The sequence below is a fragment of the Siphateles boraxobius genome, unplaced genomic scaffold, assembly GCF_051911475.1.
Source record: "Siphateles boraxobius isolate OS27281-9 unplaced genomic scaffold, OSU_SipBor_1 29, whole genome shotgun sequence".
In the NCBI taxonomy this organism is placed as follows: Eukaryota; Metazoa; Chordata; class Actinopteri; order Cypriniformes; family Leuciscidae; genus Siphateles; species Siphateles boraxobius.
This window is the reverse complement of record NW_027508908.1, coordinates 20757501-20772505: the sequence shown is the minus strand read 5'-3', so window position 1 is coordinate 20772505 and position 15005 is coordinate 20757501. Positions and strand designations below refer to the sequence as shown.

At 36.8% G+C, this 15005-nt stretch overlaps 1 protein-coding gene across 1 annotated transcript in view; it reads left to right on the top strand.

Annotated features, from left to right (window-relative positions):
• Nucleotides 1-15005, top strand: part of vps8 (VPS8 subunit of CORVET complex) — a 138627-nt gene that overhangs the window by 108752 nt on the left and 14870 nt on the right. Inside the window, exons 41-44 of the mRNA XM_077246890.1 lie at nucleotides 4563-4732; nucleotides 5223-5391; nucleotides 7284-7337; nucleotides 12692-12772. Of these exons, the coding sequence (XP_077103005.1) occupies nucleotides 4563-4732; nucleotides 5223-5391; nucleotides 7284-7337; nucleotides 12692-12772 (474 nt within the window). The remainder of the gene's footprint in view (nucleotides 1-4562; nucleotides 4733-5222; nucleotides 5392-7283; nucleotides 7338-12691; nucleotides 12773-15005) is intronic.

Genomic DNA, 15005 nt, shown 5'->3' with positions numbered 1-15005 from the left:
TCAAACAAAATAAAATCGCATGTTTCTTCACGTTGTGTCACTCATTACGTTGATTTTACAGATTTAATTTTACCGATTTGAAACGAACACATATTTTCCCCCACAATCCTCCGAACCAACGTCCAGCTCAGAATGCTTTGATTGGCCAATCAGGAGTGTAAACATTTTTACCTGACTCAAGAACAGTGGAGACTGGAGTGGAGAGTGATGTTTCTTCAGGCTCCGGAGCCCAGCCAAGCGCCTGGAAAAGCTCCAAAAACAAGTCACCTTACACCAACAGCACCATACAAATTAAAACGGGATTATTTAAATTAAAATTATAGGTTAAAATTATTTATGGAGACGGAGTCATGCTCTGTGGCGTCTGTCGGGGGCAACCCAACCTGGCTGACAAGTAAGTGACGTTAGCTAGCTAGCCGTCTAACTTACTGTAAACAAGCATTAACAGCATTTGTATTAGGGCTGCACGACACTGGTAAAAAATGACATTGCGATATTTAAAATAAATTTTTTTTTCTGCGATATATAACTTATGTGACGTTAAGGGATAATGTAGAGCGAGCTTCGATTCGCGTCGGGGTCCTAGTTAGTCAGCCTGAAGGGGTTGTATTCGCTATAACAACTGCCTCGCTCTACATTATCCCGCTTATTACATGGCTACCTACCAAATAAATCAATAATTTTACAAAAAATATTGATCCAAAAAGGAGTTTATTGATTTAAAAACGATTGTATTGCTTCCGCTAAAGAAAATAGTCCGTTCCGTCTCTACGGTTAGAATCCATGGCAACGGTCTGTTTTTCATGGCAACGGTGTGTTATATTTAAGTTAGCTGCGGTCCGTTATCAAGAAATAACAGGCCGCATTCTACATGAACGGAAGACGTTCATGACGTTTTTTTTTTTTTTTTCTGAACTACCATTGGTTGTGAATTGTGCTAAAATAACGTTGCCTTATCTTCTCTGAAAAGCGTTTCAAACATTCAGATGACATAAACCACACTTTCAATAAACAAAAAAAATCTATCCAGTGATGAAATGTTTTCTGTGTTGACACAAATTTTGTGTGATGTCCTAAACTTCCTGTATAATCACACAACGTGTGCCTTGGTCCGTTAATGACACGTCCGATTCGCGAACTAACGTTAATGACTCCTTTATATAATGCTATATTCATAGAAAAGAATGAAAAGTAAATGAGACGAGATTGGATGGCTTGAATGAAGCTGCTCGGACTTATCCCATTTTCATCTCCCAAATCTGCCGTTGTCTCTCTGTCCTGCGTTTTTAAACTGAAACTTTTGTCCAGACTCCTGGAGGAGTTCTGACCAATTAGACACTGACTTTATTTCAGGGTGTAAATGTTTCTCTTCCTCTCACCATAAATTACTTGTTATCTGATAAGTCCCATTTCCCACTCTTAGCAGAGTACAATTAAGACATGATTTCTATTATATTAATATGATACATTTTACACAGATTTGATTCACAAAGATTAAGGAGATGTGAAGACATTCACGCTGATATCAAACACGTCCATAAAACCATTCAATAGTTATAACAATTACACAACTGATGTATCTCTGGGCATATTAGTCACATACATAGGTTGTAAACATGATATAGAAATATGCAGTTGAACAATGTTTAATCAAACATTGTTCAACTGCATATTTCTATATCATGTTTACAACCTATGTTGTGTACAACCGTTGTGTAAGTCCGTCTACCATTGTTTTGGATTGATCTGATGCATTTTGATATGTAAAAGGCAGACACTCTGGTGTTCAAAGATTTCATTTCTGTGTTTAACAGTGTAGCAAATTAGCTCAAAAGGGAAATATTAATAATTATAACTCATTATAATTAATTATAAATACTTGGATCAGTTAATAGAATTAACTTGTTGTAGCTGAATTAAATATTACAATCAATTCATCTGTGCGTCCAGCGAACACTCAGTATTGATTATCGATTAACTCTCAGAAAGGATATTTTTCACTTGAATGTTGTTGCAACGGCTGTTTTTTTGTTTTTGTTTTTGTTTTTTCTGCTGCCCCACACTTTGAGAACCACTTTATTAAGGGGGCAGACAGTAGCAGGTATACAGTATTAGGCTGCTGTCACTTTAAGACCTAATGCACAGATCTAATATACTGATACACGTCTGATTTTCTCCAGCATGTTTATGCGAATACTTTGTCAAAATGGGTATTTTCGACACATATGCTGATAGGCAGTTTACTGTGTTTAGAAGTATTAAGCACTTCCGATCTTTATTTTTTCCATGTATCCATGCTCATCACTCTAACGTGTCTAAGCAATCAACCCACTGAACTGTGCGTAGATATATTTACACGCTGCAATATAAACATTATAACAAAATGTCCATTGATTGACACTTTATCTTGTCGCAATGATATACAACATGAACAAAGTCTTTATTGTAATATTTATATAAATATTTAGTATTTAAAAGAATACACATGTTAAAAATAAGGCATCCATTAATGACTTTATCCATTAGGTCCTGATGTCCCCGAGCTGCCTTTAAAAATAAAACAAATATTCAACAAAACCGATGTTAGTCAGTTAACTTCAATTTTATTATATCATATACAAATATGTCAACTGTATTTACACTAAATTCAAACTTGTTTGTAAAATTACTTACCAATTTTATGACATTTTTGAGCGTTTCAACCACAGTCTTGTGGCAGCAAAACAACATGGCTGTCAAAAAAAATAGTTACATATTATATTAAGCAAACAGTTTAAATTACACCATCAAAAGTTAGTTTTACTTCCAATCAACTAATTTACGTTACGTTAATAATTTAAGGGATTTTGTGTAATTTTCTTTCTTTCTTTTACTTTCTCTGTCTGTTTAAACTATCACCAGATATGGTATATGGTTATGTGGTCTTTCAGTTTGTCTGTGAAAGTAACTGTGTGTCAGCATGTGTTTGCACTCTCCCTTCCATGACCAATGGGAATTTACAGCTTGTCATTCAAAGGAAATAGCGAGGAAGGGTTGAGAATAACACCTGATTCCCCCCTCACACACACAAATTTTCCCCTTTTCCCCTCACAAAATTGAGACATAAATTACACGCATAAATGCACACATTTATCAACAATCGCTTAGGAAAGCTTTTCCTTGCATACATTTCAATATGCTTACTTTGTGAATTGCCCACATAGCTGATGAAATATTTTGAAATGTACGTTCTCTCCAATCCTCAGAAATGTCTGTGGGGGTTAAATGTGCTTTTTAAACTGTATTTGCAGGCTAGTATATTTTCTGTTGTGCGTGTAATACTCTCATCAAAAAGCTGCACAAACATCAAAATGAAATAACATACATCAAACCCCCCCCCCCCCCCCCTTTCCCACTCTCCTACTTCTTAGTCTTTTATATGACCTTGCTAAAACACATTGCCTCTGGTATAGAGACTGTAAATTGAGGAAATTCTTCCACTCTTGGAAATAAACTGAACCAATTTTAGTGTCAAGCTCAAATGTTAATCAATTTCACAAATTTCATGTTATTTGGTTGTGATAGAAAATAAATATTTAACAGAGTTGAAAAGGCATTTGCTTGTCTTTATATTCTGATTCGTTGTACATACCCCATTGGTTTCAGTGGCAATAACTTCATACATAATGGAAAAATTCTTCCATTGCCTGTGGACTGTGCTTATGAGATCAAATGGGTTCCCTCCTCTCAATAAACTGAAACAGGAGGTTGACGCATAACTTGAACAATACTTGAACTTTAATGTGTTAAATTGATATTTTTTTTAATATTAGACACTTATCAGTATCAGAGGCTGAAAGCATAACCAATATGCCAAACTATTTAATAAACAAACACGAAAACGTGTGAGGGATGTGTAGAACTTCGATACATGTTCCAATTCTGCAGAAATATACTAAAGATTCTGCAAAGTTCTGAGTGTGCATATATGTAGGTACTCTAGCTTTTGTGAAGTTTACTTAAATGGATAGTTTACCCAAAAGTAAAAATTCTGTCCTCATTCACTTACTCTCATGTTATTTCAAACTCATAAGATTACCGTGTCTGTCATATTTGATGTGCAATGGCTTGATGTATGCATGTTTGTTTACCAACATTTGTGAAAAAAAGCCTAAATGAAATCTGTTCATCATACAAAATATTTGTCTCTTCAAAAGACTTGAGTTAAACGGCTTGATTCATATGGATCTATAATATGCAATGATTGTACTATAATTGGAAAAATTTCAATATTTTAGTTGAAATAAAGCATGTGACATTCTTTGCAGTGCACAGTGTGCTAAGCATTTATGCTGTGACTCACACTATTATTCAAGTGCTCTTTTCTCTTTTCCCCTTATTTATATTCTCTAATTCTCTGTTTTCCATTCTTCCAATTCCATCACAGACTGGACTCAAACCTGCATCATCTGAAGGTGCAGGACCGCTCAATGTGTCTGGAGCACGTGTGCTGACCTCTGCTCCATGACATTTTTTAAAGACCTTTTCAATGGTTTACTTGCTTTTTCCTTTCTTTCCATCAGACGTTGTTGGAGACAACTACCAATCTGTTGAACTCTGATCTTCACTGGTCTCTGTCACATCTGCGTAAGGCAGTCAGTAGAGGGCTCCACCCAAGACAGGACCACTGCAACATCTGCTTACAGCAGTACAAAAGACGTCAGGAGAGCGAGGAAGAGATCATCATCTTCAGGTACACACACACACATATCATCTGCACACTGCGGGAAGTCAGTAGAATGCCTTTTGATAAAACAACCTTTTGAATAAATTTTTTTTATATAACAAATGTTAATTCAGTCATTTTGATTACATTTTATATGCTGTAATTATTAATTAGATATAAATTAGAACGTGTCTAGTTCACACGGCTCATTTGGATCTCTGTACAGACTTCAGATGGATACCATCGTTGTAAACAAGTGGATGATATAAGCATGATTTTATTTTAATGGCGTTCTGGATTGCATCAGAGGATTATGTTTGTTCGAAGCATTTGACTGCAGATTGGTTCAAAATCTACAGTAAAGAAACTATAGTAAAGATAGTTGCCGTGATATGCGCTCATGCCTTATTTATGTCACATATTTCTAGCCTAAGCAAGCTGTTGTAACACTCTGCCCAAACTTACAACACAAACAAACCTGGAGTATTGTCATCCTGAACTCTTGTTTCATGTGTAGCTGTGGGCATCTGTACCATTGCCAGTGTCTTCAGCGTAAAGAGGCTGGTGTTTTGAGCGAGAGGCAGTACTCATGGAGCTGCTACAAATGCACATCCAACCAGGGCTCGAGGCCAGCCGACAGACCCAGCGCAGAGAGCTCCCGATCACGCTCCGCTTCTCTGGCACAGGTCAGTCACAATCAGTCTTCACCCAAATATAATACTTCTGTCATATTTTACTCACCCTCATGTCCTTCCAATGCCATTTTTTCTATGAAAAACAATAAAATATTTTTTTTAAACAATCACCATACTGTACAGCCATACAGCCCACATCAGTCAAGCAAAAAGGCCAGTCCCAGAACGGACAAAAAAAAAACCCCACCATGAAGTTGGAAGAAAGTACTCCATAGAAATTTTGCCCTATATTCCAAGTCTGAATCCATACGATATTAAGCCATACAATAGCTTTGTGTGCATACGAGACAGTAATGTAATTTAGTGAAAATCTTCCCCAAAGCACATCATTCATATTGACTGCTTTTTTACTTTATGTGGTTGTTGATGTTTTTTGATTTATGAACTGTTGTGCTTGAAACAGCATGATGGTGAGTAAATCATTTGTTTAGGTGAACTATTTTTTCCAACACTCCATTTGATCTGTTTGTTCATTTTAACTGAGACTGAAACATTGATAGATAAAAAGAGACATGAACAAACAATCTATCATGAGCCCATCATAATAATATCAGCATAGAACAACCTCCTTTAACTTTGAAGAAAGGTCTTTCGATCATGTTTCTATTCACCATTGTATCTTTCTGTCATACACTCTTTGGGACTACAGTGAGTTCACATCCAAGGTGATATGGTTTTTAAGTACTTTTATATGCGTACCGGGTGTATGCATTATCCACGCTAATTGGAACTCTCTTATGTGGCTGTGGTGTATGTAAATGGCATGCAAATGGGTTTCTCAGCATGCGTCTGTATTAGTCGTAACTACAGGTGGCTGACGGCTGCAGGCACAAAAGAGAGCTATGTTAGTATCCCTAATGACAGAGGTGTTGCCACGGTGATTCTTTTGGAAGACAAAAAATATATGCCCAACCAGTGTGATTAGAGTATAAGCAAAACAAGGCTTCCTTTACCCTGATTGAATGTTGATTGATTCTGCACTGCACCTCAACAGAGAACTTATACTTCTGTAACTTAAATGAAAGCATAAAGGTTAATGTAAGCAAAAAGTGCAGGAGTACTTTGTCAATGACACGATACCATCATAGTAATTTATTCAATAATTAATTAAAAATGCATTTCAGACATGCAATGCATATCTGATGTATGCATATTTTTTTAATTTCTGTGTTTCTGTGTTTTAATCACCTTTATTATGATTATTATTATTATATTCAGAAGAATGTAAAACAAAGCAGGATGATATTGTCTTAATATCACAATTAAGAAATCAAGAGAATAAAATTCTTGAAAATGTTTTGAGTAGTTTATTATGATATAATCTTCTGTTTTATGTCTTAGACCATGTCTACCCCAGACGCAACAAAAGCATATAGAAGCCATTATACTCAGTGATGCTGTCTACACTGGATGCGGCGCAGTGCCACATATTTCTGACAGCAAACCAATGCCTGTTCTATTTCTGACGTACTTCAAGTGCTTGTGCTGCTTCTGACACAAAGAGCAAATGGATTTGCAACGATCGCTTTGACTGCCTCAAACTGTTGCTGTGCAACACTACAATTGTTGCATCCGGTGTAGACCTGGTTTTAGAATAATATATTGTAAAAATGTTTGTCTGGAAAATCAACGATCAAATATCATATGGTGTGCGACCAACATTGCAGACACATGAGGGCAAAAAAAAAACATAAAACAGCAAATTATATCATAGAGAAGACCCCTGCAGACCCTCATGAAAGATTATTTCACATTCTTATGACAAGATGACGGTAGTTTGGAAATTATTACAACAAAGCTGAATTTGAGCCTATATATCTATATCTCTACACTACTGTCATATTTTGTCAATCACATTTCAACTGTTACCTCGTGTGTTTCAGACCAAAGTGACATCCGGTCATCGTGGGAATGTGGAAGAGGCTCATGGGAGAAAGGTAAGTGAGTGGAATTACTTTCTACAACTAGAATAGATTTGATAAATGATGGTTAAATCTTATGTGAGGTGAAAGAAATGTGCTGCTTTAAATATTTTATGTGTGTATGGTCAACTCATTTAGCCACAAACTTTTTTCAGTTTAATTGAATTTAGATTTTAGATGTAGATGTAGATTTTATTTTTTTTAAGTTGCCTGCCAGCTCCAGCATTTTTGATCATTTTCACAAAACGTTCAAGGCCCCCAAAATATTTTGTTATATGAATATCTGAACATCCAATATATCAAAAGAAAGAAAAGAGCCTGTTGTTTTAAACAAAAATAAAAAAACATGTTATTTTAACTGCATGCATTCTTTTTTATCCACACATGAATGTGGGTAAGTTTCATAAAATGCACGTATAAAATAAAACAAAAAGCTGAGAAAATTGCGTTTTTGTCAAAGACTAGGCACATATTTGAATTCAGAAAGATCAAAACATACAGTAGATGGAGTAGATGGAGTCCATCAACAGTCCCAAAGCTTGCACAGTCTTTACTTCTTCGTGGGTTTAACATGTCATGCGGAAACTTTAAGCAATTTTGATTTATAATATATGCTGTTTAATCTTTGATTATTGGATTAGCTCACATGTACGTAAGCTTGTTTCTGCTTCTTCGTTTGCATTTGGATCCGAAGATTCTGTACTATTTCAGAAGATGCGTAATAGCTCCCCCTACAACGAAACAGTGAAAACATGGAAGCCTTGTGTCATAAATTACAGAAAATTCTGTCAGTGGAGGGAAAAGAGTTAATTGGTGTTACACATTTACAATAAACTATGTTTTAATGTCGTAAAGCATTTTCGTTTTTCTATAACTTTTAGAGTGCACCTTTGCTCTACTTTAGCTAGAAGGAGAAGCATAGCTCTCTTCCACTCTGTCTTTTGTGTGTTCATTCGTCCATGAAACGTAAATGGCTTTTTCCCTGCTGGTTCAAAGCAAATTAGCTGGCTTATGATTGCATTAAACTCATTCTCTTCTTTTCATGCTTTTGTTTACTGGTTGGAATGGAGAAATGAAACTGAAGTCCTGCCTAGCTATCTGTCTGTCTTTTTCTTTCTGTCTGTCTCTTTCATCCCATTTCCATCTCTCATCTCTCTCTCTCTCTCTCTCTCTCTCTCTCTCTCTCTCTCTCTCTCTCTCTCTCTCTCTCTCTCTCTCTCTCTCTCTCTCTCTCTCTCTCTCTCTCTCTCTCTCTCTCTCTCTCTCTCCCCCCCCATTGAGCATTCATTGCTTGTCTGTCAAGGGACTTGGTGTTTTATGCAATGTGACAGTGAGCCTTAAAGACAAGACAGGAAGTGACATGAACCTTTTGACCTATTCCTCTTCTCCAGCATCCCTTCGTCATCTCCATCCTCCAATAAACCCTCAGTCATTAGCATCACTAAGCACTCTGTTATCTGTAACAGGCCAAATTCAGCACTTTTCTTCACTTCTAAGGTTTCAGGAAGCTGCTAACGCATGGAATTATACCTGTGGAGACTTTCGCTTTAATTAACACGTAACGCTTCAGAACTCCTGCATGCTAATGATAACAAGGCTGACAGGAAGACACATAGGAACTGCATTTTTCTCTCCTTTTCACCTTTGAATGCAGTCCTTCTGCAGCAGAAACTGCTTTTTAAATGCATAGATAAAAATTGAAATGCAAGAATTTACTCCTACCCATATGAAAATTACAGACAAACAAATATATTAAAAAATTAATTAAATGAATTACATTATATGCAGATGAATGAATTAATCAATTCATTTGCTGAGAAATATCCCCCAAATAAAGATAATTCAAAGATATTTTGTCACAAACAAAACAGTGCCTTTAGAAGTCAATATATATATTGTTTGTTTTATATATGTGTTATTGAACCTACTGTAAGCCTGTCAATATAAAATGCAGCCCAGAGCAATGCTTTCAGCCTTGTTTGCCAGACTCTGCCCTTTTTTAATTGTTGGGTCATTAGCACCATATTTTTAAGACTTTATCTGAAGTTAAAAGTAGTCAAATTTTGAATAACGTGTCTCAGTTACCTGTATTCTGTTCCAGTTTGTTGTGCTCCGTCATACTGTTTTTAATTTCAACCCAGTCTCATGAAAAGTCATAATAATTTGTACAAGATGGCAAAATCATACGAGTTGGGTCATACAAAATTGTACAACCTAAACCTAACCCTAAAGCTCAACTGTTATTGTAATAGGAAAAATTATAATTAGGATAAAATATGATACAATTATTTATGTAAGGTTTTTGAGGCATGATTTCATTTAAATTTTTTATTGCATTATTTTAACTCAAGTTCTTTGGAACAACATGCCCGTGGCAACATTTCTGCAAAACGATATTACGTTGCTTTGTGTATTTTAAGCATTTTCAATGTGAAATTTTATAGTGAGTGGTACTAAAAACATTGGTTGTTGTATGAATCACAGCAGTTCAGAAAAGAAAATTCCGATGATTGGTGCTAAAAGGTTAACGCTCTATCACGTTTAAAAATAAAATACCACGTACACAACAAACCATGTCATTGTAGCTTGCGTCTTTGAGTTCTTTTGAGTGTGTACCAAATGTTTTAAGGCCATTTTGTAGTATTGTGCAAGGAACTGCACAATAATACATCTTTATTAACTGTTGATCTGCGACCGTAATCAATTTGTGCAAAAATAAATAAAAGTTGTTGGTGTTTAACTGCCAGTGATTTTTTTGTGTGTTTGATTGAATTTAGATTTTAGATGTAGATCTATTTTTTTTTTAACTCTTTCCCCCCCAATGTTTTTTTTTTATTTTTTTTTATTGCCTGCCAGCTACAGCAATTTTGGTAATTTTCACAAAACGTTCATGGCTGTCAGAAGCGACAGTGAATGGTGTTTATTGTATTTTTTGAAGCTTTTCAAAAATGTAGGTAGAGACACATTTTTCCAATGAGCCCATGTTCCTAAACTAATGAGTAAAATTGATGTATATGTAGTATAGCCACCAACGAATTCTCAGAAATATTTTTTTAACGATTTTTGTAAGCTTCCCTGACCCAAATGAGGTGCAGTACAATGTTTTCTTACTTTTGTTGCATGACATAGGTACCTGTAAGTGAGAAGCAGGCGTGTTTGTTTGTCACTGATGGAAACATGATGGGGGCTCAACTCTCAGTTATGGTACTCTTGCTGTTTTTTTTTTTTTTTTTCTGATGTTGTCTTTTGGTCTCTTCCTTTGCTGCAAGAGACTTTCTGTTTAATCCAAAACACATGCCACTTCAGGTCTAGAAGGGGCTGAGTGTAAGTGCCACGAGAAGAAAGAGAAAACGGCAGATCTTTAGAAATAGTTTAGACGTTCTTTAAATGATTTTGAATACAATGGGTCCTATTTTAACGATCTAAGCGCATGGTCTAAAGCGCATGGCGCAAGTGCACTTACTGTAGGGCATGTCCAAATCCACTTTTGCTAGTTTAACGACGGGAAAAAAAGTTGGCGTGCATGGTCTAAAAGGGTTGTCTCTATTCTCTTAATGAGTAGTGGGTGTGTTTTGGGCGTAACATTGTAATCCTGTTACATGGTAATCCTTTTATTTCTAATATTTGGCATGTTTGTGTGCTGTTGCACGTCCCTGTGTGTGTAATAGGCAGAGTGTACGCGCGTTGTGCACCCGCCTATTGGCACATATTACTAATGTGTCCTTTAAATAACAAAAAATAATATTGCACCATTGACTTTAGAGCAGGGGTCGGCAACCTAAGGCACGCGTGCCAACACTGGCACGTGGAGGGTTAATCGCTGGCACGCAAGCAAGCGCGAGAGGGGTGTATAAAAATGGCACTTTATGACAAATAGGTTGCCGACCCCTGCTTTAGAGTCTATTTCAGTTGCCTCAAAATAGCAACGTTCCAACAATGCGCCCGAAACACACCTCATTTTCAGATTAGCACGCCCACGGGCACACAAATGGGCGCAAATGCATTTGCTATTTAAACAACATGGCGCAGAACGTGAAAATGATCGTCGGGCTGAAACTAGCAAAAAAAACAGTTGCTGCTTTGCGCCGGGTGTATGATAGGTCCCTTTGTCTTGTTAGCTGCAAAGGCTCCTCCTGATGTCTCAAGTTGCAGAAAATTAGCTTTTTACTGTTAGTTTATTTATGCAAAAAAAAAAGCCATTGGCCTGTCAAAAACTGTGTAATCGGTTTATTTAAATAAGTAATGCATAAATAACGGTTTTAATGAACTCTCCACCAAATTATCCTACCTTTCCACAACACTGTCACGCAAAATCGATGTCCTCCAGCTCAGCGCCCCGCATACAGAGACAGCTGAAACAGCGTGACAACGTTCATCTCCTTCTTTCTGCTGAAGGGTGGGCACAATAATTGCATTTATTCTTCGGCAGTGACAGTAGCATTTGCCCTTTGTGCCACTCAAAATTCTGATTATATATAGAGGCTCGGTGAGGTAAAGTAAGGATACACTTGATTTTTTTTTTTTCTGGAACATTCTGTTGAAAACACTCTCTGTTCTGGGTGGAGTTTGGCATATCTTTAGGGTGTGTGCTTGCCTTCATGCCTTTGGTACTAGAGAAGTCATTGAAGGATGACAGAGACTGAGAGGTTTTGGATCACTTGAGGCTGATTTGAGCCACACCAAGTGATGAAATGAATGTGATTGGTGTGAAGGACACTGCAACGTGTCTTTAAATAAGTAAATGTGTCACTATGTTAGATGTGCCTGTCTATCATTTTAGCATATTAACCACAGTATGCTGCTGTAAATATGGGCCATTTATGATTAAAAATTGATTATTATAGATTAAATAATGTTTATTTCCCATGTACATTCTTACAGTATTTGACCACATAAACAATTCATTGGCAAGCAAACTCAGCGTCAAAGTATTTCAGTATTTCTACTTGTTTTCTTCCTGCTGGATATTGCTATCTTTTGATGTAATTTTTTTAAATGTCACATCCATCAGGCTTTAATCACTTGTCTTGCGCACATCTTTGGCTTGTGTATGAAAATGTCATATTTGATGCGATTAGCACTCCTCCTCTGATTCTTAAAGGGTTTATTTAGAAGTGGCTTTCTATTTTTTTTTCTATTTATCAAGTCCATATCTGGCAGCAGGGTTTGCCCCTTCATATTTCATATTGACATTCTGATGTGTTTATATATGTTGCTAGTGTATTTTTACCAAAATGTTATCCTTAATTACTTTTAGGATTATCTGTGACCATTCTAAAGTGGTTAAGATGGAAGTTGTGACTAGTGTCAGGGCTGTTATGGTTCTGTGAGTGTGTTGATCTGTCGTGTTGGTGTGTTTTTCTCTGCAGATGTTGACTGAAACCACTCTGGATGCCCAGCAGACACTGGCCTGGGATCAGTTCCGCACTATCTACAGAGGACCATCTAGGGTATGGCTCACCTCAAACGCATCTTTTCTTTCCATTCTTGGTCTATATATACAGCTGTGCCCAAATGTTTACATACCACTTGCAGAATTTGTCTGTATTTATATAGCATTTTAGTACTGTCATAAAATTTGCATTTATTTGATTAAAAATACAGTAAAACAGTAATATTGTAAAAATGTTCTTCCAATTTAAAATATTTTATTTATTTTAAAACGTACTTTATTCTTTTGATGGCAATTTTCAGCATCATTACTCCAGACTTCTAGCCTGGGAAGCCAGACTCACATCAAGATGTTAGGTCTGGGAACTAACCATTGGCAGGGATCAATCCAAGGGGCGGGATAAACGGTTGTCTTTCAAATTCCCTCTGCATGCAATAGGACAGCGCTACAACCAACCAGAGCAACGAACGGTTGTGGCTGAGTGAGTCCCATGCGTTTTCCCACCAGCGGAGCTAGTTGATACATTAAACTTTTGCCGTATCCTGTTGGCAAAACTCCGAACACATCTTCCTTTTTTAAGAATGACTTGAGTGCCGTTCTTTGTTCTTTTCTCAAAGAAAAGCTTAACTCCAAGTCCTCCAGAGTCGCGGCCAAAGCCGACTCGAAAGACCGTTGTTCGCCAGCAGCAGGAGCCATCTTCGTTTTCAAGTAGCAAGTACAAATCTTATGTAGCATAAAAAAAAAATCATTACTCTCACTTTGGATCGATTTAATGCATCCTTGCTAAATAAAAATATTAAATTATTTCTGTCCCCAAACTTTTGAATGGTAGTATATCCCATGAGGCAATATAACAATTTTACACACAATGTCCTATTGAATACATACTGTACACCTTTGGTTATCATCTAGTGTTGCCACCTCGAGCATCAATGACTGATTGCAGCCCCTGGTTTGTCCTGAGCATCGAAGTTGCCCGCTGTTCTTGGAAAAAAGCCCCCAGGTACTTGGGCTTTTCACTTTCCGTGTATTGCATGCTGTTCAAGTTACTCCCCACAGTGTTTCAATGATGTTGAGATCCAGCTTCAGGACAATTGAAGGACTTGTACACTATTGCAAAAAGCTGCAAGCAGTCATTGATAATCAAGGAGGCAGTGCATGATACTAATAACCAAGACTTTTATTTTCATTATTTAATTTATATTTAATTTATTTGTCTTATGGAATTTAATCAAGTACAACTTAAATAAATAAATATCCAGTTTTTGTGCTGATGTTGAACAGTGCTGAACAGATTCTCTAAGGGATATGTTAAGTCTTGAACTGTAGCTATTTCGCAGATTTTGTGGGATTTTCAGTGTAGTCTTGGTCTTCATTTAAGAATAAATGTGTCAGTGTTTTACAAGATTATTACATAAGAGCAGAGTTTTATGCAATACAATGTGTGTGTATTTGTTGCATTTGTGTACTGGAGTCATTGAGTCTTACTGTTGATGGGTCAACACTTATCAGACAGAAAATCTGAATGACTTCACATAAGCGTTTATACTGTCAGTGTGACACACACACACACTGCTCATCTCTATGTACACCACATTTTAGCTGCTCAGTATTAAAGGCGTGCGTGTGCGTGTGTGTGTGTGTGTGTGTGTTTGTGTGTGTGTGTGTGTGTGTGTGTGTGTGTGTGTGTGTGTGTGTGTGTGTGTGTGTGCGTGTGTGCGTGTGTGCGTGTGCGTGTGTGTGTGTGTGTGTGTGTGTGTGTGCGTGTGTGTGTGTGTGCGTGTGCGAGTGTGTGTGTGTGTGTGTGTGTGTGGTTGGAAGGCCATTCTCCCCCCCTTTAGCTCTATATTTATATATACTTTTTCCAGATTAGAGAGCTGTAGTATTGAACCATATTCATGCCTTTATTTCCACTCATAGCTCTCTATCCATCACATACACCCAGATGCACTCAAATATACTCTCACCCACATGTACACACCCACATACACTCAGCAGAATCAAACGAAGGTTTATGTCATCTAAATGCCGCTGGCTAAATCTAAGTTTCCTTAGTGCCATACAGCATTTAAGTTAAATGTGCCCTTTATTAAGAGACGCCACATTGTCCCCATTTACACCCATAATTAATATTTGTTTTCTGTGATCTGATAACACTTGAACACATTAAAGACATAAATCCAAGACTCATTATGATTGGATTCATCTGTGATATGATCACTGAAAATGCATTTTGAGGTGGTCTGACAAGGATTGTGACACATTTAATTATATAAATACATTTTCGCTAT